Consider the following 24,291-nt stretch of genomic DNA (forward strand, 5'->3'; position numbering starts at 1 on the left):
CTAAACAAGCATTTTTTCCACTCATTCTGCCTCATCTTTTCGTATGGCATGGGTTTGCTGCCGGGTGAGATCGTGAATTCAGTGTTTTTTCCTGACTTTCATTGCCATTCTCATAGCAGTGATGTTCTGCAGACATGAGATTTGGAAGGTATTTATCAAGGCTTGATGTCATCGCAGTGCCATTTCAGTGACCCCCACTGTAAAGCTTGGAGAGGGGTTCAGATGGGATTAAAGCATTTCATCCAACCAGGTGGAAATGAGAGCTGGGAATAGAGACACAGTGTGGGTTAATCAGTGAGGGAAAGGTTTTGTCCATCTCTATGGGCTGGGGCTGGGCACAGGGCACTGCACAGTGCCAGTACTGGAGCTGGAGCCTGATGGTGTTCCTTCCTGAGCACAAGCATCCCCCAAACCAAGAGTTTGGGAAACAGTTATGAAAGTTTGAGTGTCTTAAAGTGATCACCAGTCCTTACAGGAGCACAGGCCTTTTGAGGAGCGGCTGAAGGAGCTGGGATTGTTAAGTCTGGAGAAGAAGAGGCTCAGGGGAGACCTTATTGCTCTCTGTAACTGCCTGAAGGGAGGCTGTAGTGAGATGGGGTCAGGCTCTTCTCTTATTAAGCTAGTGATATGACCCAAGGGAACGGCCTCAAGTTGCACCAGGGTTAGATTCAGGTTCGACATTGGGAAATACTTTTCCAAAAGAGGGGTCAGGCACTGGAATGGGCTGCACAGGGAGGTGGTGGAGTCACCAACCCTGGAGGTGTCCAAGGAACATTCAGACGTTGTGTTGAGGGACATGGTTTAGTGAGAACTGTTGGTGATAGGCAGACAGTTGGACTGGATGATCTTGTAGGTCTTTTCTAACCTTGGTGACTCTGATACTATGTGGAAATGCAACTGGGAAGCGTGGCACAGAAGTGAAGGGCAAGAAGAGAAACACACAGTCATGATACAACAGGACCCAAAATTCAGCTGAATGGATGTTTTACAAACCAAGCAAAGAGATGCTGCAAACAGGTTGCCCAGAGAGGCTGTGGATGCTCCATCCCTGGAGGCATTCAGGGCAAGGCTGAATGTGGCTCTGGGCAGCCTGCTCCAGTGGTTGGAGACCCTGCCCACCGCAGTGGGGTTGAAACTACATGGTCTTTGAGGTCTTTTTCAACCCAAGCCATTCCACAATTCTGTGATTCCATGACTTGCCCACGTGTCCCCACCATTGCTTCAGTGATGCCAATGGTGTTGGGTGTCTTAAGTCCCTAAAGGATGAATGTCATCTTCTGTGTATTGCAGTAGTATCTAAACTTACACGATTAACCGTGGTTGGGATTTGTGTGGTGTGATGATGTGGTTATCTTCAGATGGCTGTTCAGAAGACATGTGCTCGCTCCTCCCATCCTGGTGGTGACTCAAACAGCTTATTTATGGGTTCGACAGTTTTATAACTGTTTTTGGGTTGTTTCAACCATTCATTGTAAAGTTATTTTCCATTTCTCCAATGGCACTAGGCTGAGTTTACTGTGTTGTGCTGTGCCATTTCAAAAGCAACGCTTAATGGTTGCTAAAATTCCTCATTGCTTTTTCTGCCTTGAGCTGAAGCAGCTATTTCCCTCTCTTTAATTCCCTGAATTTTGAAGAAAAGAAGCTCATCACCAAGGTCTGTAACTCAGGTGGGGATCTGGCTCTGAGCATCCTTCCTAGGATGGGACAGACCCCACTGTCTGCTGATGGCACTCATCCCACAGTCACACACTGTAAAGGGGTACAGAGGGCTTCCAAAACAACAATAAATAGAAGCAATGACCCCATGGCACACTGAGGAAGCAGAAATCAGGACTTGTTTATCATGGCAGAACTAGGTATGGCTGTACAGTTTCCATGGAAACAGCAGAGATAATGGTAAATCAGTGGCAGAACAGCACTGTGCTGGGTGTACCCACAGCACATAGCACTGCTGGACACTGCTGTCCCTGTGCTGGGGCTGCAGACACTTCCCTCTGTCATGGATCGAGCTGTCTGCTGGCACATTGGCTGCAAAGCAGTTGTCCCCTTGGTAGAAGAGGGGAGGCTTGCTTATGAGCGCTCACACATGCCAGCGAGATGGGTTAGAGGCAGTCTGGTGTTGGATATGGAAATGTTAAGACTTCCTTAATTTATCCTGTTGGTGAGCACCTATTGTCATCAAGTTTAAGCGTATGAATCATAAGGAAACTCTGTGAATCAGTTCTGCCCAAATAAGACGTGCTTTATGCAAAAAGAAGAATAGAAACGTGCTGTGCTCCTCAGCACAGCATCTTCTGGGGGAGGTGAGCAGGTTTGGGCTGCTTGCAGCTTCATCCTGCCTTGCACAGACCTTGAAGATGGCTGCAGCAGCTTTACAGGTTATTTCCTACAAGTTGATTGGTTCACCCCGAAGGGCAGATGTGCATTGACATCTTGTGTCTTGAAACTGCTCCACGTCCTTATGCCCAGGAGCATCAGCATGACGTGGTTCAGGGTATGTGGAAGCAGCTCCTGTGCAAAGCTTAAGGATTATGATTAAATTGGAGCAAATGTGGTTACTGAATTAATCCTGGTCTGCCAGGCAGGGCTTGTGTTGTATGAAGGGCTTGGATCTATGCCATCTTTTCTTTCTCGTAGGGGCTGAGTAAAAAAGTTGGGGTATCTTCCTCCATCCTGCAAGGGCTTTGGATCTCCTACAGCACTGAAGGTCTTTCCATGGCTTTGGCATCACTGAGAAACCTCTACACCCCAAACATCAAGGTACTGCAGGGAGGGGAGAGCTGGAGGGGCTGCAGAACTCCCATGAGGACCTTCCACCGCCCCACAGCACCAGGAGCAGGATGTTCCTGGCTTTGATGGATCTGCTTAGGAACATGCAAAGGGCTCTGGTTTCAATTCTTGCCTTGACAGTAAACTCATTTCCATTTATAACCCTCAGCTAACAGGTCCTTTCCTTCTGCTCTGCAGGTCAGTCGCTTGCTGATTCTGGGAGGTGCCAACGTGAATTACAGGACTGAAGTTCTGAACAACGCCCCGATTCTGTGCGTGCAGTCTCACCTGGGATACACAGAGATGGTGGCTTTGCTCCTGGAGTTCGGTGCCAACGTCGATGCTGCTTCTGAGAGTGGCCTGACCCCCCTTGGGTATGCTGCTGCTGCTGGGTTCCTGAGCATTGTTGTGCTGCTGTGCAAGAAACGGGCCAAGGTACGGTGACTCCGTTCCTCCCACAGCTGCCTCATGGTGTTCCACACTCAGTGCATGAGCTGCAGGCAGGAGACATCCCCCTTGCTAAAGAACATCCCCTATCAGCTGTACACAGCATGCTGCTGCAGAGGGTTTGCTCTTAAAATGTATTGTCTGTCCAAATGTCACATCAGCACCAAAGGCGAGCAGCTCCAGGCAGTCTGTAATGGGTGTTGGAGAAGAAAGTTGTGCTGATATCTGAAGTGAAGCCTCCTGGAAACTATTAGTGGTTTCCCTGTATGGTTAGCTTCAGTTCAGAAAGCAAAATGTAGGTTTGTGTAGCTGTGGTATGAATGTCAGGAGGACTGAGGGACTTTTCAGACCTTGCCCTGTTGTCTGTTGTAATGTGAGGACAGGATGAAGGAAAAATAATCTGTTAGGATGTTTTGAGAGTCTGGTGAACCCCTGGCACTTGTTGGGGGATCTGCTCCTGCTCTGAGAAAAGAAATTTTGGGGATATAGTGCAAAACACTTGCCCAAGCTTTCCTTGAGTGTCCCTGAGTGTGTTGAGGAAATCCCAGCTGGTGTGTTCCAGCACTGAGTGAGAACTGTGCCCCGTCCTGAGCAGCCAAGCAGAGGAGTTCCTGCAGGGCTGCCAAATGAAATCTGTTTCCTATTGACTTCTACTCACATCGGGTTCACATCAGGGTGTCAGGCTACAGCTGAGGCACTTCTGTCTCCCTTGAAAGAGTCCTGAGATTGTATCTGGGAAACAAGCTGCTTTCCTTTGTGGATCTGGGGAAGGGAGACAGCAGCGTGTGTATGATCTCCAGAAAACACGATTTCTGTATTTCAAGACACAAAGGGAAAGTAGTTCACAGCCTTTGAGTCTGAAGAAACTGAAGCTAAAAAGAAACACCCATAGTAGAATGGCAACTTGGCCAAAGCAAACACTTGTGGCCAAGAGGATGCCTCAGTTTGGGCAGAGTATCTTTGGGAAGAGCTGCTGTCTGCTCAGGGAAGGGAACATTACCAAATGAAATCACATTTTGCACACGTGGCATGATTTTGAAAACAGGGCTGGAAACTCAGAAGGAAGGAAGATGCTTCGCCCGAGGTTTGGCTTCACTGCATTTTGCTGTCTTCTCTTTTCAAGGTGGATCACTTGGACAAGAACGGTCAGTGCGCGCTGGTCCATGCCGCCCTCCGAGGACACCTGGAAGTGGTGAAGTTCCTGATCCAATGCGACTGGAGCATGGCTGGGCAGCAGCAAGGGGTGTTCAAGAAGAGCCACGCCATCCAGCAGGCCCTGATTGCTGCAGCCAGCATGGGCTACACAGAGGTAAGGCTCCCAGCCCATCTCTCTCCATGGGACACCAAAGGTTAACCAATGTGTCGAGCAAGGGGGGGCTGGGAGGTGGAGCTGTCACTGACTTGACTTCAGATTTTGCTTTTGTTCAGTATAATCCATAAGAACATAGATAACGTGCTCAGATCAGAGGAGCTAATTAAAGAAAGCTGGGTAATTGCCATTAGCTTAAGTGAGTGTGAGTTGAGCCAATTAGAAGCAGATGTGACTTCAAAACCATACAAATCTGCGCGCTGACATCATTTGTAACAGAGCACAGAACTTTGCAAATGAGAATTTTCCCCCAAACCATAGCGGTCACCTTTGTAACTTACAAAAGCAATTTCATGTTTGTTATACCCTAAATGCATGTGACTGCTTACAGAAAATACTGCAGGTCCCTGATGGGAAATGCTTGCAGGCACAGCTATAAGCTGATGATGAACTTGCTGAGTTTTCCAAGTTTGGTGGTGGAACAAGTGTTTTGTGTGTTTCTAATTGATCCTGATCACTGCTGGAGCCACACCAGAGTCTTTGGTGGGATCATGCTCCAGTGCAGCCAGCCTTAGGCAGGCAACACAATGTCCACCAAGAAGCACAGCCTTCTGCCAGGTCCCTGTCCCCTTTATCCTTCCTCATGTCCAGTGTAGCACTACAGCAACTGGAAGGCTGCAGCTGTAAGCAGAGTCGCTGCTCTCCCCCCACTGCCCCTTCCTGGCACTCAGCAAATGCTCCTTCCAGTCGTGGCCCCAGCACTGCTTAAAAATGGTCCTTGCTAGAAGGGAGCTTATAGGTCCTGGATGTAACCTCATTTGGCTGCAGCTTAACATAAGGAGGAGGCAAATAACTCTTACTCTGCCACTCTGTCCTGTGCTGTGACTCGGTTTCCCCAACGTTCAAGGGGATGATCAGACTCCTTGCTCCCCACCAGGTGAGAGGCAGTCCCGATGCCACGCAGCATTTGTTTGCTTAGCACCTGCTGCCCGAGCACCCCCACCACGTGCTGAGCCTCTGCAGCAGAGCAGCACAGGGACTGGGAACTGGCACTGCAAAGGCCATGCTCAGTCCCTTAGAGACACGTGGGGTTCTTGCTTTTATGGCAGTGAGTTCGGTGATGGATCTCTGTGTGAGTATCTACTCGAGCTGGGAGTGCCAGGCAGAGAATCAGTGCCTTCTCCTCGGTGTATTCAGAGCAGCTCCTGTTAAAGTGTCAGCAGTTTATTTATAACACGTTGAGGTTTGTGAGCTGACGTGTCATTTTGTTTTAGATTGTCTCCTACCTGCTCGATCTTCCAGAAAAAGATGAAGAGGAGGTGGAGCGAGCACAGATCAACAGCTTTGACAGTCTTTGGGGAGAGACAGGTGATTTCTGCAGATCTGTAGCTTCTCCTGCATGTTTGTGTTTGTATTTATGGGCTCCTGGTACACCCCCGATCCCTGCTTTGCTCTGATGGAGAAGTTCCCTTCCTTTGATTTCATTTCGGGTGATTTACAGATGCCATGGTGCTCAGGTGGAGAGTTGGGCTTTGGGAAATCCTGAGCTTCTGCTGCTCCTGACGCTGGGTTGGGGCATAAGGCACGCAGCAGCTCTGACAGACAGGCCACTGCTTTCTGAAACACCCCACGTTAAGTCAGATGGATGCACACTGCTGCTCATTTTCTCTTTGCTCCTTTGCATATTTACCCAAAACATCTCTGTTCCGCTCTCCCCTTCCCTGTAACACGGAGCTCTGATTGTTAAGCAATCCATTATTTAACACCTGCTAGTTAAAATGAAATCCTTTTCCACAGTGCCCTTCTTGATGCTCGCAGCATAACACAGAAACCCTACTTTCCTCACTGCCCCCAAAACAAAACCAGCCATTCACCCCTTCCTCCTCGCTCACACACAAGTCACGCTGTCACCTTTCTTGAGCTGTTCAAACTTGGACTTGTTGGCTTTTGACTCCGGTGACCTCCTGAATGTTACCCGCCGTCTCCTGCACTCAGGTCACCGGTCCACATGCATCAGTGCTCCTGTCGAGCTGATGCTCTGCAGCACAGTCCCTGTCTGGGTGAGAGAGCACTGCCTCCCACTCCGTCAGCTTCGTTTAATAGTGACATGCTCCGGGGTGCAGGCCCTGCTGTGCTGGGCTCAGGTTGGCTGCAATTTGAAGGGGAAAGAGCTGGGTTACGTTCTGAGCTGATGGGTACTCTGTACTTTTGAAAGCACTGATACAGTGCTGTAATGGATGGAGTCTGCTGGGAAGTATTTCCTCTGAGCGAGCTCTGCTGTAAATGTCAGAGGGAGAGGATTGAGGTGTCCCAGCGTGGGTAAGAGCACAGGGAAAAGCACCAGCTCAGTGCACCCACAGCCACAGAGCAGCAAGGGCATGCTGCCTTTATTGGTGGAAATAATGCTACGAGTGTGCAAATAAACAATTCAGAAGTGCCCCAAGGGCATCACAGAGCAGAAGAGAAATTGGATATAGAATTCTTCAAATGAAATGATGGAGTATTGGCAGTTCGTTACAGGACAGTGGCATTTTTATCAGTGAGCCAGGTCATAACCCCAGGCCAGAGATTGCTCATCCAGAGCATGCGCTGCTGCTGGGCTGCTGAGCAATAGTCTTGCTGCAGAACAGCAGCAGAAGGGTAGCAGATAGAAGGTGGTCAGGTGGCATCAGAGTTTGATTAGAAGTGACAGAGATGTGTCTTTGCAATGTGCCCTCAGAAGCAGCATCAGGTAATGCAGATGCTCTTCTTGGGTTAGGATAGTCGTGGTTGTCTGGATAAGCTGGCAAAGCCTGGTGGAGAGCCCTACAGCTTTCCCAGCTGTTGAGTGGCTCTGCTTTTCCCTACAGCTCTGCCTTCACAGGTCACAGCCCTCCTGTCTTTCTGCTCCAGGCACTTTGCTGCATGCTCTTCTCCTCGCAGAATCCCAGCTCTTCTCTTCCCTCACATCCAGGCAGTTCTGCTGTTCCCAGCCCCCCTGTTGCCTCAAGGTCTCCAGCAGAAACCTTTCCCCCACTGTCACCTTCCTCCCATACCTCTCCTCTCCAATGCCAAAAGCTGGCCTCACATTTAGAAGGAACGGCTGGCAGTGCAGACTGCTGATGTGCAAGTAGCACGCAAACTGGGAGAGCTGTTAGAAATGAATTCCCACTTATCCATTACAACCGCTGTGGGCAAGGTAGGAAATGGAGCAAAACTGAGCCAAGCACCAAAATGGCAGCAGTGTTTCCTTCCATCACAGGTAAGATAAGTTCATATGGATCACAAGACTCCCTCACACGTTGTTTTATTTTTATTTTCCTGAGAAGAAATAGTGAGTTTAGTTTGCACTTGAAGAGAAACGCTGCTTTCAACCCAAAAATAGCATTGTGATCTGAAAATCCAAGTGGTGTCTCTTCTGTTTTTTGATACTTGTTGCTCGTGTGTCTGATGTGCCGTAGAGCAGAGCTGAGTGCCCAGCTCGGTGATGTCAGCCTGATATCATCTCATGACAGCGCCAAGTTACATCATGAGGTTAGGAACTGCTGACAGCACAACTCCAGATGGATCCTGTGCCCCTGGGACAAGGCTCCTATCAAACCCAGCACAAAAGCGCCTGAGTCACTTAGAACAGCTCCATCAGGGCTGGAGGTGCAAGAGCAGCAGTACTGCCTGCATTTGTCCTGCTGCCAACCCCTGAAACAGATCTGTGTGCCATATTGGAGCCCACTGCGATTGAACCATTTCTTCTGCAGATAAACTTTTATTTTTCTGTAAGAAAACAGGCACGCTTTGCACTGCAGGCTGAGTCCTGCAGCAAATCCCTTCTGCTGGGGACCCGATGGGGACCTGACACCCTCGTGATGGAGGGCGGATGGAGTCATCCTGGGTTTTGTTGGCTGTGTTTTGGGAACTGCAGCAACTGTTTCACAGCATTCATGCCAAGTGTTGGTTATTACAGGGTGTGATAGCATGGCATTCCGTTCTCTTGGAAGAGCTGCAGCGTAAACGCTGCCATTTTCAGGCACCAATCTCCTCTTGCTGGCTGGGCTTGCTGTGCTCACTTCTTCACAATGAGCCATCAGTTCTCAGGCAGAAAAACTTCCAACCAAACCGTTTCCCTTCCTGGCCCTTCCCAGTCTTGGTGCAGCAGAGGAGAAGCCGTGCCTCGTGCTCAGGGTTCTGTGGTGGCTCCTGCAGGCACGTCGGTGTGCGTGAGGATGTCAGCAGGTGGATATGTGCACCTGAGGAGTGCGAAAAGCTTCAGGAAGGTTCTTGCAGGAGTCTTGAAGTGGTTTAATTGAGCTTTTGAACTGGGATGGGTGAACAGAAGTGCTGCCTCAGTGCTGCAGGACGGAGGTGTCCAGCAGAGCCGAGAAGGGTATGGCAATAAATCCAGTCATCCTGTTCCAGTAAAGCCTGCTCCAAAGTACATTCTGTGGTGTGTGCGGGCTGTGTAGCTGATGTACATAAATCATTTTGATGTGAAATACCTGAAATTAACCCACAGATTTCAAGGTTTAGAAATAGAACCCCAGAGCCCCGTGCGCTGATCCCTGTGCTGTGTGCATTGGGCACAGTCCTCCCGCTATATTGGTAGCTTACGTTTAAAACCCACATGGATCTGATTATAGATGCTGCAGTATGTTCTGCTTGTGGTAAAGGGATGATTTTTCTTTTTAACTCTTGCTGTCTCTCAACTCCGAGCGAAGAGAACTCGAGCATAATGTGGAACAGAAGAGAGAATTAATTAAATCCCCCACCATTAACAGCGTTGCAGTTGGAAACCCATCAACACCTCGTAATCAGCCGTCCCACAGAAATGTACTGCAGAGAAAAAACAGGCGACGTCAGTTAGAAATAGACTCCCACCTTCTGCTCCAACTCCCACCGGAGGCAGCACTGAAGTGCACGGAGAGTGGAGGGGGTGGGGGGGGAGAGAGAGGGAGAGGGAGGAACTGAAAAGTCTAAAATTAATACCAAAGACGAGTCAAAGGCAGGTCCTGCACTTGGAACTATTTTCGGATTGAATGTGTCTTTTCAAACCCAGCCATGGTTTTTGGGTTGGCAGAGCAAAGTTTGACAGGGAGGGGGGCGAGGCATCGGCTCTTCCTTCCCCGCCCACTGAAGCTGCGAGATGATTTGGTTTTTGCACAAAGACCATTGCAGGTGGGGTTGGTCCTGCCCAGAAGGAGCAGCCAAAATGAGTGTTTTGCATGGAGAACATCTGAGCACAGAGCTAACACTCCTGCTTTCCATCCCTGATCCCAGCAGCACTGCAACAGAGGAGAGCCCAGAGCTCGCTGCCTTGCTGGCAGGAAACTATCCCTGATCCGTCCCCATTCCTTGGTTACCATTGCCCATTGGGGGGCTGTGGTTGGGACCATGGGGCCGTGGTGGCTGCTCCTCTCACTGCCCCCTCTCTCCGCAGCGCTGACAGCAGCAGCAGGCCGGGGGAAGCTGGATGTGTGCAGGCTGCTGCTGGAGCAGGGAGCTGCCGTGGCACAGCCCAACCGGCGCGGTGTGGTGCCGCTCTTCAGCGCCGTCCGGCAGGGCCACTGGCAGGTGAGCAGCCCGTCCCACCTCTGCCTGGGAACTGGGGCTCTAATCTCAACGTGCAGCTGAGATTTTGTACTGTCAGAGAGTCGTTAAAGTTGGAAATGCCCTCTCGGGTTCCCCCAGGCCCAACCCCAACCCACCCCTCTGTGCTCATAACTACATCTTTCAGTGCCACATCTCTGTGTTCCTTGAACATCTCCATCAGTGGAGACACCCCTCAGCCTCCTTGGGCAGCCTGTGCCAGCACATCATCACTCTTTTGGAGAAGAAATTGTCCCTAATACTCCTCCCGTGGTTGAACTTAAGGCCATTATTTCTCATCCTATCACTGTTAGCTGGGAGCAGAGTCCAACCCCATCCTCATTACAACCTCCTGTCATGTTGTAGAGCATGAGATCAGCCCCCTGCCCAGCTTGCTTTCCAGGAAAGCTTGCAAAACCTTTAATGATTTCAAGATGCAGGGACTACAGTGGTCCTTCTGAGCTCCCATCTCCTCCCAGCAGCTCCTCCAGGTGTGCCCTCACTTTGTGTGTTGCAGATCGTGGACCTGCTGCTCACCCACGGCGCCGACGTGAACATGGCAGACAAGCAGGGCCGGACGCCGCTGATGATGGCTGCATCCGAGGGACACCTGGGAACAGTGGAGTTCCTGCTTGCACAAGGTTAGAGCATGGACTTGGAGCACGTTGGGGTCTGCCCACAGCAAGTCTCCTGCCAGAGCCTTCTGCATTTCCTTGAGGATGAGGGGCTGTGACCCCATCACCGGATGGGGCAGTGGGAGAAGTCCTCGACACCTTACCCAGCTTTTGGAGAGCACAGTTAGAGTGGTTGGTGTACTCATCTTGGCTTTCTGTTTTGCTTCCTGTTTGACACTCATGGCCTCCAAACCACATATATATGTAGGAGTTAAGGTGCCAGCAGGGCCAGGGGTTGGGACACATTAACACTCCCATTTTCAATGCTAGCATTGCTACCCACCATTTTGACACCCGCACCAACACGAAGGTAAGGCCCTGATGTGGGAAAGGATTTGGTGTGTTGGGTGTTTTGAAGACAGTCTGCTGTTTGAGTTTAGTGCTCACAGGTTCACCTTGCTCAGTGCTTTTAGTGTCCAGTAATTCTGCTACGCTTGGAGTCATTTGGTAACCAAGAGTGTATTTCAGTTTTACTCGTTTCTGGTGTCACGTTTGAGGTGATTCGGAGCAGCACGCTGCCTGCAGCCTGTACAGACACTGCTCTTTCTGTCCTTAGATACAGGTCAGTGAGACTTATGCTGCCAAGTGCTGTGCCCTACACAGGGCTGTGACAGTGACCATGAAGCTGAGGGGCCAAGAAATCAAAGGCATGAAATCCTTTTGTACTTGAAAGGGACCATTCTTCTAAATAGCTTGTTAAACTCCACTAAATCTGCCATAACACATGGGCCTGAAAAGTTAGCTCAAGCCTGGGCACAGAACAGTGATATATGGGGTATGTTAATTAAAATAGCTTTAACAATCCTGTTTAATGATTCATTAAAATCAAAGTGTGTGAATCATAAGCCATAAGCAGTAATTAGCATGTTGCAAAGCAAGTCTCATTTGACTGTACTTGATGAACGCAGTCAGCGTTTGTACACACTTTTTATTAACCGAGTCTCAGTCCTCAATCAACTTGAAATCCAAATTGGTAGAGTTACCTGCTGCTCAGTGAGCACCAGGAGGAGCAGAGCTGTGAACCATGAATTAAACCTCCCTGGTTGTACCTCTGCTAGAGGGGATATCTGTCCGTTGGTGGTTGTACCCAGACAAAACCTTTCCCACTGCAGCAGGGATCGGTCCCACCATGGCACCTGAACCACTTCCCCTCCAAACTTTCTGCTTGTTCCATGTCTGACTGATTAATGCTGAGTGGGTCAGGGACACCCGGGGAGTTTAGGATGCATTAAGGAGGAACAGAGAGGCACACAGAGGTTCTGCTGGGAGCCTGGCTCTGCTGTGGCACTGCTCACTGAGACCTTAGCATTTATCACTGCATCGGTGCCCTGAAGTCAGCATATCATTGTGTGTTGGCTCTTCCCTTTGGACTGGGAAAGGAATGGGAAGGTTGGGTGATGTGCAGCTTTCCAGCCTTCTCTCTTCCTGCAGGAGCCTTCTCTCCTGCTCCAAAAGTCAGGAAAAAAAAAACAACAAACAAGAGAATCATAGAATATTCCAAGCTGGGAAGGACCCACAAGGATCACTGAGTCCAACTCATGGCTCCACATGGGACCACCCAACAACAAAGGACTTTGTTTAACTGCAAGAAAGAAACTGGTACAAATGAGAAGGAGTGAAATGAGGCTCTTTAGCAGAGCAGCAGTTGGCCTCAGCTAGCTGGGAGTCACCTCGAGAGCTTTCACAGGAGGGTTCACGGGTGCATGACAGCGGGATGAAGGAGGTGAGGAGCAGTGTTGCCAGCAGCATGCCACCCCAGCACATCAGATTGCCCCAGCCATGTTGTGCACGCAGCAGGCACAGTGCTGGGGCTGTGCTGAGAGCTCTAGCTGCAGGTTTCTGAACACAATCTCCAGCACATACTCACGTTGTTTTGCTCCTCCACAAACAAGTTGTGCGAGCTGGAAGACATAGCAGCCCGCTGTCATCTGGGCAATGTGTGCTACCCAGGGATGTGTCAGCTGGGATGAATGGGAAGTTCAGGACGTTCACATTCCTCCCCCACTTGCTAAGCTTTCTGGAGCCAGGGAGAAACACATGCTGTGGGTGTTTGAGAGTTTACCTACAGGAGAAAAACACTTGCAGCAGCGATTCATGCCAGCCTGCTGGCAGGAGCATCCTGCAGGTAGGCACAGCTCCTCGGAGCAGCAGAGCTGATGCAGATCTCTTCTGAACGCTGGAGAGCGAGAGCCCTGCGTGTGCCATGGCAACAGGAGCTGTCTTCGTGCCACGCAGAGGAGTGTTCACTTAATGCTGCTGTTCAAATCTCGTATGCGGATCCATATGCCGTGTGAAGCAATGCTGACCCGTTGGTATGGCAGCGCAATTTCTGCATCCAAGAAAATGTCAAGTTCCCCCCTCCTTGGCTTGCAGTTGGCAGTAGTTTATCCCACAGAGTTGTATTTATATTGGGTAAAGTTCAGGGAGAAATACTGCTGGAAATTGTGTCGATTTGGGTAAGAGGGAGGAGAGTGAGGAGGGGGAAATAATGCCCTTTCGGGGAAGAATGGAGATGATTTAGTTCCCCTGGTATGCTGCGACCTGCTGAAACAGCAAAATGGTCCTCATCTGTGACTCACACAGGCTGGAATAAAGAAAAACAACACCAAAAACCAGTTAAAATGAAAGACTGACATCTCAGCAGAGGGATGTCAGATCCATCCTGCTGCTCAGACAGGGTTTTCCGGGGGGTGGGGGGGGATCTGCAGAGCTAAGTGTGAACAAGTTTACAGCTTGGCACAAATAAACCTGCTTGCACAGCTCTTATCAGCACATTTGGAGTTGTGATGGAGGGTGGGCTACAGAAATGCTAATACAGTAATTAATTATTACATGTATCACTCTAAAAACAAGCTGTCATCACTGTGTGCACTGTTTGTGACGGTTTGCTGTCATAGAGCCCTCAAGTGAGCTGCCACTTGTCCTTCCAGGTGCCTCCATTTCTCTGATGGACAAGGAGGGCCTGACAGCCCTCAGCTGGGCTTGCCTGAAGGGCCACCTGGCCGTGGTGAGGGCCCTGGTGGAGAACGGGGCAGCCACCGACCACGCTGATAAAAATGGGCGCACACCACTGGACCTGGCGGCTTTCTATGGCGACGCAGAGGTGGTGAGTGGCAGAACCAAAAGGGCAGCCTGCCTTAACCCCTCCAAGAAGTACAGCCCATCTTGGTGTGGATAGCGTGGCTTGGTGTAGCAGTCACATGGTCATAGCGTGGTTTGGGTTGGAGGGGACCTTAGAGATGCTGGAATTGTGGAATGACAGCACAGTTGAGTTGGAAGGGACCTTAAAGATTGTAGAAACATGGAATGGTTGAGTTGGATTCGACGGGACCTTGAAGACGATAGACCCAGAGAATTACAGCGCAGTTGGATTGGAAGGGACCTTGAAGACCATAGACCCATAGAACCAAGGCACGGTTGGATTGGAAGTGACCCCAAAACCCCCTTATCTCATCCCCTGCCATAGGCTGGCTGCCTTCCACCAGCTTTGGCTGCCTAGAGTGCATCTGTGGCCTTGGACACCTCCAGGGACGGGGCACCCCCAGTTCTGGGCAGTGTCAGGGGTTCACCATCCTCTGGATAAAGAAACTCCTCCCAACACGTGGCCTGAATCTCCCCTTTTTTTAGCTGTAGCTGAGCAAGCTGTTGCTGGATGTCTTTCCCCAGCAAGCTGACTGCTGGTTTGCCATTGCAGGTTCAGTTCCTGGTGGACCACGGGGCCATGATCGAGCATGTTGACTACAGCGGGATGCGTCCCCTCGACAGGGCGGTGGGGTGCCGCAACACCTCGGTGGTCGTCACCCTCCTGAAGAAAGGAGCAAAGATAGGTAGGGCCTGGGGGACGCGTGGTCAGCGCTGGGCACGGGCACTCGGATCGAGCTCCTGGTGAACAGAACCCAGAGGCAGCCTCAGCCCCACTGCTTCTTGGTACCCCAAAAGCAGCCCCGAGTCAGGAGTGCCATGTTGTCTCATTAAATTGGGATGTTCTGTTGCTGTCGTGTCACTTAGAGAAGGTGAATAAACAAGCGTTTCTTTGGCAAGGTCTTTCCTCTGGTAATGCTTTTTCTATCTCTACTAGTCCGAGTCGACAAGTGTACTGTGTCCATGCATTGCTGTGAGCTGCTGCCTCCACTGCTCTGTATACGCTTCAGACCTCAGTGTTACCTGCACTGCTCCACGCAGCCGCTCACGTTGCGTTTTCCTGTGAAAGGGGATTTTGCTGGTGCATTGGCTTCTTTGCTGCCTGCCTCTCACAGCTGCTTTTTCCTTTCTTTTTTTTCTTTTTTTTTTTTCTTTTCACCTTCATCCATTTTTTTCCCCTCTCTCCTACAACTTTTTGTTTTCTCCTTTCTTTGAAGGTTGTCAGACGTTACCGAGTCGCCCACGAGGTATATCTCATTGCTGTCAGCATCAGCCTCGATCTGATAGCTTTGTCAGCCTTGCTTTCTCCTGTTTGATTTAGCCTGCATGCGTCCCCAACACCTCTAATCTTTTAATTTACCTCACCTTCGAATAATTTTTTTAAATGACTGTTGCAGAGAATAACTTGAACTTAAAAACTAACCCGCTTCCCCCCAAAATGTACTGAATCTACTTATAGAAATACCGGTGACTTATTCTTCCCCCACACTAATGAGCTGTCCCCGGATTTCTCCACCCCTGCCTCCCAGACTCAGTCAGACAGTGATGCTCTGCACTGGGTCCACTGTGCTGTCCCGCAGCACTTCCCAGCACAGAGCATCCCCAGCCCAGCACTGGTTTTTAGCTAGGATTAGCTAGCACACCCGTACACATATATATTAATTCACAAATAAATTACGTACTATGACTCCTGATGTATCCGCTTGGATTTTCCCTTTAAGCACTGCTCACTCCCCCCACACTTTGCCCCCAGCCCAGTTCTGCAGACAGCACTGCCCTCTCGTGGAGATGGCTCCTGGCATTTCCCCACGTGGCCGTGCTGATTAGTGCCAGCGTTAATGACTGACAGCCAAGGAAAAAAACATTGCAATGTAGATGCTGTTAATTTTAAGTGCAAGAGGAACTGTCAACTCAATAATTGGGAGCTCTCTGCTCTTTGACCACGCCACAAGTTGTTCTCTCCAGCAGAAATTCCCACCCCAGGATATTTTTTCCTCCCAGCTTCCTACCACCCTTGCATTGTATGAGTTTTTTACCCATCATGCATCCTGTACACTGCAGGTCCAGCAACATGGGCGATGGCCACCTCCAAACCAGACATCATGATCATCCTGTTGAGCAAGCTGATGGAGGAGGGAGACATGTTTTATAAGGTGAGAAGGGTTTTCTTTGGGAGATAGGGAAAACACAGCTCGCTGCATATATTTGCACCAAGTTTGGTTCCTCCTTTGATAGCTCAGTGAGCAGTGCTGCTGCCTTAAAGCCTGCAGGATTCCTTGTGCTGCAAGCTGTGTTTGGTTAGTGGGGTTGTGTTGGGGGGGGAGGTTGAATGCCAAAGTCCATAGCAAGGCTGAAGCAAAGCCAAGGCTGTCTGCATTCAGGGCTTGAGCCAGCACTTCATTTCCTCCTTGAAAACAGCGGAACCCAAGCATTTTCCAGAGGTTCTCAGTGCTGATGTCATGGCATTAGATCTGGCAGCGTTGTTACCTAGCAGCTCTGTGCTGTGAGCAAGGCAACGGGGCAGTATGCCCCAGAGAAACCTGTGAAAGAAAGGAAACTTTTTGTGATGAAAACAGATCGTCAGAGTGCAGGTGGCTTTGCCATTGTCCTTCAGCTCGTGGGCTGTGTTCCACCATTACAGTTACCATTACATTTTGCTCCTTGTGTATTAAGACCTGGAGATCTGCACACACACACAAAAAAAACGTGCAAGTACAACAGTGATTCACTGTTAGGCTCCAAGGGTAAAGCAGAAAATATGCAAAGCTGGCATTGCAACGGCAGTTATCTGCCAGAGATATGTGATACAACTCCAAAACTTGAATCTCAGAGGTTTTAAAGCTTTACTGCTCATAGCTGCAGAACTTCTGGGTCATCATGAATCGTGTGCGTCCCAGATCCCGTTCTGCCCTCTTTCTCTCACCCCAGCTGCTATAGCTGCCCCCCTTCAGGGCACAGATCATCCCATCCCGAAAGAAGATAACCAGGATAGCAAAGATGAGTCACCTTTTGAAGGTGATTGCTGCGTCCCAGTAGTGATAAAAGGAACCCATCTGACAGGCTTAGATGTAGACACCTAATTTCTAGACATCTGAAGTCCAGGATATGAGTCCCAATCCATTTGTCCAATGTCAAAACCACATCAGTGCTGTAACACTTATCTTTGCTATTGCTATTGCATCCAAAGACCAATGCTTTGTGTTCCTTCCCCTCCCTAGTGCTTGCTGAGGTTTGAGTCAGGATGGAGTGGTGTGAAGGCTCATTGCTTGAGTCCTTCTCCTCAGCATGGTAGAGCTGCACAGCCCCTGAGTTGTTAGCAGGGTGCCAGGGGTGCATCCTCTCATGGGAGGGATGTAGAGTCCTCTGCGGAGCTGGGTCACTGGTCACCCAGCTCAGAAGTCCATTTGTCCATAAATCAGATGGAGTTGGATCAAATTATTAAAACAATTCTCAGTGAGTTTCCCACTGTGTGAGGATGGGAGAACTCAACTTGCACAAGGCGTCTGCGTTTCCAGATCAAATACTGGAGAAGCAGTCTGGCTTTCATTTCAAGAAAACAGCCAAATATTGAGATCGTGTTACCCTCACCTCCAGAACACCCGTGGGTCTGGCAGTGCTCTGCAGAAAACCCCTCCAAAGGATTTGCTTTGACATGTTCTCCTTCTATCAGAAAGGTAAAGTGAAGGAGGCCGCCCAGCGCTACCAGTATGCTCTGAAGAAGTTCCCCAGGGAAGGCTTTGGGGAAGACCTGAAAACCTTTCGTGAGCTGAAGGTGTCGCTCCTTCTCAACCTCTCCCGATGTCGAAGGAAAATGAATGTAAGTCCCCCACTCCTTGGAGCAAGCAGCAGCATCCTGCCCCTGTGCAGAGCCATGTCCCTCCTGCATCCGTGCCCCGACCCCTGTGCCCTCCTCTGTGTGCCCTGGTTGCCCTTCACAGGGCACAGGCATTTTATAATTCCAGAAGTAATGATTTCATATACATCCCCGGTGATTAAATATTCATGGCCGTGTTTATAGCTTTTTGAATTTTTTATCACTCCCTTTTGATGATGATGTGGGTTTGAGGGGTGGAGGCATTTTTCACATTTCTAGGGCAGTAGTGAAGGAGGAGCCAGGAGATATGCTCCTTGGAATGCTAATTAATTTAAAATGAAGGAGCATATGCTTGGGGGGCTAACGCTTCCCCAGGGCAGTGACTCATCCGCAGGCACCCCCACATGCTCCCTCTCCTCCCAGCACTGCTGTATCACTCACTCCCTGCTCCAATCCAGCAGCATCTAGCGACAAGCCTCGGCAGTGCTTCTGTTCTCCAGCACGCTGCCATCTCCCCGTTGCTCTCAGACTTTCACCTCCACAACTTTTCAAGTCTCTGTAGACTCAAAAAGCGATCTCTCCGCCAGCACCGCGAGCCAACGATGACTGCACGGGAAGGGAGGGTGGGATTTTGTGACACCTTCATGGCTTTGAGCTAGGAGGGAGACAGATGAAAAGCAACGAAAAGAAAATCTCAGTGCTGGGGAACAAACAGAGCAGTTTTCAGAAGTGTGAACATTTTCCTGAAGCAAGCCAGCCCCCTGCTAAGCCTGCACGTTCAGGGCAAGATTACCAGCTACTGTTAATTTGGTTTATGATAGAAACTGGACAGGTGTAAACAGTTCTGCAGTTTTTGCACCTGTAGGTTAGACCATGAGAGTAACTGCCTCTTGCCTACACGCTTGGTTTGGTGTGTTAGGCTGTATCTGTTAGGCAGTATTTCTTCAGTAACTGCTGCTGAAGTTACAAACCAAAGTATTTGCCTACAGACCAGACTTAAAAATGTTCCCCTGTGGGTTCAGAAGTAGAAATCTTATTGAGGATTTTTGCGTATTTCAACCTAAATGTCAGGCTCTGGCCTGTGTCTGAGAATCTGACAGACCCACCCTGAGATGAGGCAGGCACTGCTCTGTGGCCTCTTTGCTCAGACGAATTGCAGTGTGGGCTTCTCCCAGCAGGGTGTCCCCAACAGCAAACCCCAAAATGAACACCTTGGGAGAGATTCAACCTCACCCTGAGTTTTTTAGGGTACATGGCCTTACCTGTCCCTGCACAGCTGCTTGGTGCGAGGCAGGAGGTCGTAGTGTGCTTATAAACTTCATTTCTAGCAGGGTGAAGTTTACTTACTGAGCTCTTGGACCTGTAAGAGGTATTCTTGAGTGCTTTCTCCCAGGACTGCTAAGGGTTAGAGCCTAAGTAAAGCATTCAGTTGGAGGAGATCCCCTTTACACCTGAGCTGAGGATGAGGGAGGACAGGCAGCAGGGTATGAGCTGATATCATGGCATTGCCACTCAGCATCACATCTCCATTCTTCACTGTCATGCTCTTCCTCCCCACTCCCAACAATATAACACACAGGGAGAGGCAAGGGGACAGTGAAACTGTGGCCCAGGTAGGAGACCTTTGCCAGGCAGGTCCTGTTTGTAGCTCCCCAGGTACTGTGAGTTCCTTCCTTCATGCACAGCTTGATTCAGCCCCTTGCAAGTCTGTCAGTGCTTCAGAGTGGGAAGCTGAGGCCGTGGGAAAGGTTTCCTATCGCTTTTGACTGTGGAAAAAGAATCCTTCATGAGATAACATTCCAGGCTCTGAGAGACCAGATGTTTCCTCAAGACTGTAGGTTGTTGGACAGGGATTGCATATTCTTGTCGGGGACACAATGAGAATGGAGCCAGTGGCATGCCAGCCTCCAGTGGGTGCTGACAGCATCCAGCATGGAAAGCTGAGTCCTTGGATGTGCCAGCAGAACACTCTGGTTGTAAGTGATACGGAATCCATGTGAAACATTCCAGTACTGTCAGGTTTTCAGAGCTAATGTGTGATGTCCATAATAAGTTTGTTTTCTCCCCAGTGTGTGTATGTTTTTCTACTATTCAACTCATCCACCTATTGTAATGACAGGACTTTGGAATGGCGGAGGAATTTGCTACTAAAGCACTGGAGCTGAAACCGAAATCTTACGAAGCTTACTATGCAAGAGCAAGGGCCAAACGCAGCAGCAGGTGAGGACACAGAGAGAGCTGAGAGGGTCTGGTCCCTTCCTGCAGGTGTCCACAGTGCAGCACTGTGTGAGTGTCCCCACGTGAAGAAGTGGCAAAGAACATTCCTTCATGAGATGACAGAACTGGGTGTAAATGTTTTTGAGCTGTTGATCTTTGCTGAACTTCGTCTGGACACCTTCCTGCACTGGGAGCCTTTACACCAAGGCTGTGTTCTTTTGAAAATGCACTTCAGTTCAACCACAGATTGGACTCAAAGCAAAATGTGATTCACTCTGTGCAAAAGGGCAGGCTCCTGTTCATCACAGTGCTTTTGTGTGACCTTAAATCCCTGACTTGCTGCCCTGCAGCACTCCTTGCAGGGCAGGAGCTGGTGACGAGTCGTGCAGTGGCTGTGCCAGCTGTGCTCGTGGCCCTCAGAGCACTGGACCATGTAGCATGGCCTTTCTGTGCGTCCGGAGCCCAGGGCATTCCCTTGGTCACCTCCTGGAAGGCTGAATGATGGAAGAGAAGATTCATTTAAACCTCATTCTTACATAGAGGGCTTGCTTTTGAGTCCTGCACTGAAGGGCTGTGCATATCATCATTGCATGAGTCTCAGTGGTAAATACCATGCACGGCAGTTGCTGGACATATGTGGGGTCCACCTGTGTAAACAGCACAGCTCAGTGCTGTGCTTTGGCCTTCCATGCTGGCAGGGACTTGCAGGGCTGTGTGCTCCTCCTGCACTCCATGTGGGCGGTGCGGTCCTGACCTTCTGTTCTGCAGAGGAGCCCTTCAGCTGAGCCACCCTGACCTCGTGCCTTTCCTTTCGTGGCTTTCCTCTCCATTGTTTCCAGAATGCTTTAAGGAAGCATAAGAACTGGGTTCCAGATTGTATCAGCCCCCAGGCATCCTTTTCTCCCCAGGTTTCTCCAACAGAAACGGTGATCACTTCGGCCCTTGTTTGTTTCCCTGTTTGTGCAGCACCCCTGAGGTCAGCTCAGCCCAGGGAATGAGGCTTTTCTTCCTTGCACCTGAATTCCAGTGGGCCGTGCAGAAGCTCATACTGCTGGGAGGTGCTGGGGAGTTTTTCTCTCTCTGTGATAGAGCAACAAACTGGGGTGTTTGCATGTCCAGGCCCAGGGAGGGGGATCATCCCCCAGATCACAGTTATGGTCAGATGGATGGTTGTGCTCCAAAGTGAATGATGTCCCTGTAAATGACAACCCACCTCCCCAGACCCCACCTCCCTTTACTCCTCACAGCCTTGCCATTGCTAAGCCATCCCAGGGGGGCTGCAGGCTTACTAACACTGCTCAGACCCTTCATTCTGCAGAAGTTAGCCAAATCCTTTGCAAAATCAAAGAGCCAGCTAAGCCTAAAACGCTGCCCCCGGGAGCCCCTGGGTCCCACTGCCAGCTCTGACGCTGTGTGTGCTTGGCAGTGGGCAGGAGCGACGTTTTCACTGGCGTAAGCAGCTGCAATTCCATCAGAGCTGCACTTGTTTACGGCTACAGTGAGCTCAGCTGCTTTGGCTTCGCCTTTGCTAGCACAGGGCAGAGCTCATGGTGGTGCTGTGAGTAATCAGTCAGCCCATAATACACGCTGCAGAGGGCAGGTGTTCTGCTAGGCTGGTTTGTGCCATGTCAGGACCTTATTTTCCCTTCTACCCAGAATGGCTGGCAGTATTTACCTTCAGTTGGGATAAAATAAATCCCAGGGAGGAACGTAGGGCAACAGCCAGCAGCAGTGGTCACAGTAAGCCAGACAAAGCCACTTAACCCCCAGTTGCCTCCGAGAATGGCTCCGTACGAATGCAGAATAACTTCAGTTCTCCTTTCTGTCCCTTTGTCAAGCAGGCAGTTCGCAGCAGCCCTGGAGGATCTGAACGAGGCCATCAAGCTGTGCCCCAACAACCGTGAGATCCAGCGGCTGCTGCTGCGGGTGGAGGAGGAGTGCCGGCAGGTGCAGCAGCAACAGCAGCAGCAGCAGCAGCAGCAGCAGCCACCCCCACTGCCAGCAGAGCCCGAGCCCGAAGCTCAGCACGAAGAGCTGTATTCTGTGCAAGACATTTTTGAGGAGGAGTACCTCGAGCAGGACGTTGAGAACGTTTCCATTGGCTTGCAGACAGAGTCCAGGCCAAACCAAGGGCTTCCCATCATCCAGAGCCCGCCCCCATCCCCGTCTCACCGGGACTCGGCCTATATTTCTGGCTCACCCCTCGGCTCCCATCAGGTCTTTGATTTCAGGTCCAACAGCTCCGTGGGCTCGCCCACCAGGCAGGGCTACCAGTCCACGTCTCCCACTCTATCTCCGACACACCAGAACTCCCATTACCGGCCCAGTCCTCCGCACACCTCTCCTGCCCACCAGGGCTCCTCGTACCGCTTCAGCCCACCTCCCGTTGGGAGCCAGGGGAAGGAATATCAGAGCCCACCGCCTTCTCCTCTTCGCAGAGGCCCTCAGTACCGTGCCAGCCCCCCCGCAGATGGCATGAGCGTGTACAGGTCGCAGTCGGGCTCCCCGGTTCGCTATCAGCAAGAACCCAGTGCCGTCAGCCCGCTCCCGGGCAGGCCCAAGTCCCCGCTGTCCAAAATGTCACAGCGCTCCTTCCAGATGCCCCAGCTGCCCGTGGCCGTGCCGCAGCAGGCTCTGAGGCTGCAGCCAGCAAAAGCACAGATCGTACGGAGCAACCAGCCCAGCTCAGCCGTGCACTCCAGCACCGTCATCCCCACCGGGGCGTACAGCCAGGTGGCCCACTCGATGGCCAGCAAGTACCAGGCGGCGGCGGGGGAGATGGGGGTCAGCCAGAGCAGGCTGGTGTACCAGGGCTCCATCGGGGGGATCGTAGGGGACAGCCGGCCCGTGCAGCACGTGCAGGCCAGCCTCAGTGCGGGGGCCATCTGCCAGCACGGAGGGTTGGCCAAGGAAGATCTACCGCAGAGACCGTCCTCTGCGTACAGGGGGGGCATGAGGTACAGCCAGACACCGCAGATCGGCCGCAGCCAGTCGGCTTCCTACTACCCCGTGTGCCACTCAAAGCTGGACCTGGAGCGTACATCCCTGCCCTCCGGCCAGCTCGGCTCGCCAGATGTGTCCCACCTCATCCGGAGGCCCATCAGTGTTAACCCCAGCGAAATCAAGCCTCACCCGCCGACCCCGAGGCCGCTGCTCCATTCGCAGAGCGTCGGCCTGCGCTTCTCTCCCTCCAGCAATAGCATCTCATCCACCTCCAACTTGACGCCCAACTTCCGTCCCTCCGCCTCCATCCAGCAGATGGAGATCCCTCTCAAGCCGGCCTACGACAGGGCATGCGACGAGCTGTCCCCGGTGTCCCCCACGCAGGGGGGGTACCCCAGCGAGCCAGCCCGTTCCCGGACCACGCCGTTCATGGGAATCATTGATAAAACCGCTCGGACTCAGCAGTACCCCCACCTCCATCAGCAGAACCGGACCTGGGCCGTGTCGTCAGTGGACACTGTCATTAGCCCTACGTCTCCTGGCAATCTCCCCCAGCCGGAATCATTTAGCCCGCCTTCTTCAATCAGCAACATTGCCTTTTATAACAAAACCAACAATGCACAGAATGGCCATTTGCTAGAGGAAGACTATTACAGCCCCCATGGGATGCTGGCCAATGGGTCCCGGGGAGACCTCCTGGAGAGGGTCACCCAAGCGTCCTCGTACCCCGATGTCAAGGTGGCGAGGACGCTGCCGGTGGCACAGGCCTACCAGGACAACCTGTACAGGCAGCTCTCCCGGGACTCCCGGCAAGGGCAGACATCCCCAATCAAACCAAAGAGACCATTTGTGGAGTCTAATGTGTAAGAGACGCTTGTTGGAGTAAGACCCTTATGTTTGCAGCACACACTTCCAAGCTTGATTTCCATGCATATTATTATTATTATTAATTATTATGATGATTATTATTTTTATTTCTCTTTGGTAGCGACATGACCACGTTTCTCCGCTACTTGGTGCGGTGGTCCGACACCATGCACGCGCTCCAGCCCTTCCTTCCCCAGCTGACTCTGAAGCCACCATCAGCCAAGCAGTACATTGCCCAATTCCAGCTGAGCTCCCTCGCTTGGCAGCTGCCAGCCAGGATATCCCAGTGTGCAGTACGGGGTAGGCCAGGAACATCCCCTGCGCAGCGGGAGGTAACCACATCTTTTTCCAGGAGACGGTCGCATCCGATTTCAGTTCGTTTCTTTTGAAGTCTCAGTGAGCTCTTACTGATGACAGTTCCCAATGGGAACAGAGCAGGAGTCCCAGGAGCCTTTTCTGAGGCCGCATCTGCAGGCTGCCACGCAGCCGGGCCGTTCCCTGCCCAGTGCTCTCTTTGCTCACACAGAGCAGAGCATCGTTTGTAGCTATGC

At 51.1% G+C, this 24,291-nt stretch overlaps 1 protein-coding gene across 2 annotated transcripts in view; it reads left to right on the top strand.

Moving 5' to 3' along the window:
* Window positions 1-24,291, top strand: part of TANC2 (tetratricopeptide repeat, ankyrin repeat and coiled-coil containing 2) — a 121,813-nt gene extending 97,522 nt beyond the window's left edge. The window contains exons 15-27 of one of the 2 annotated variants that reach the window (XM_065747224.1): window positions 2,638-2,760; window positions 2,968-3,204; window positions 4,340-4,525; window positions 5,800-5,893; window positions 9,936-10,069; window positions 10,602-10,725; window positions 13,689-13,864; window positions 14,453-14,585; window positions 15,961-16,052; window positions 17,570-17,716; window positions 19,833-19,933; window positions 21,772-23,736; window positions 23,862-24,291. In XM_065747224.1, the coding sequence (XP_065603296.1) occupies window positions 2,638-2,760; window positions 2,968-3,204; window positions 4,340-4,525; window positions 5,800-5,893; window positions 9,936-10,069; window positions 10,602-10,725; window positions 13,689-13,864; window positions 14,453-14,585; window positions 15,961-16,052; window positions 17,570-17,716; window positions 19,833-19,933; window positions 21,772-23,736; window positions 23,862-24,129 (3,780 nt within the window). In that variant the 3' untranslated portion in view covers window positions 24,130-24,291. Of the gene's footprint in view, window positions 1-2,637; window positions 2,761-2,967; window positions 3,205-4,339; window positions 4,526-5,799; window positions 5,894-9,935; window positions 10,070-10,601; window positions 10,726-13,688; window positions 13,865-14,452; window positions 14,586-15,116; window positions 15,147-15,960; window positions 16,053-17,569; window positions 17,717-19,832; window positions 19,934-21,771 lie in introns of both variants that reach the window. The other variant, XM_065747225.1, reaches the window with a different exon arrangement.

The sequence above is a fragment of the Cyrtonyx montezumae genome, unplaced genomic scaffold (genome assembly GCF_038088225.1).
Source record: "Cyrtonyx montezumae isolate F1298 unplaced genomic scaffold, pur_monq_1.0 scaffold_43, whole genome shotgun sequence".
In the NCBI taxonomy this organism is placed as follows: domain Eukaryota; kingdom Metazoa; phylum Chordata; class Aves; order Galliformes; family Odontophoridae; genus Cyrtonyx; species Cyrtonyx montezumae.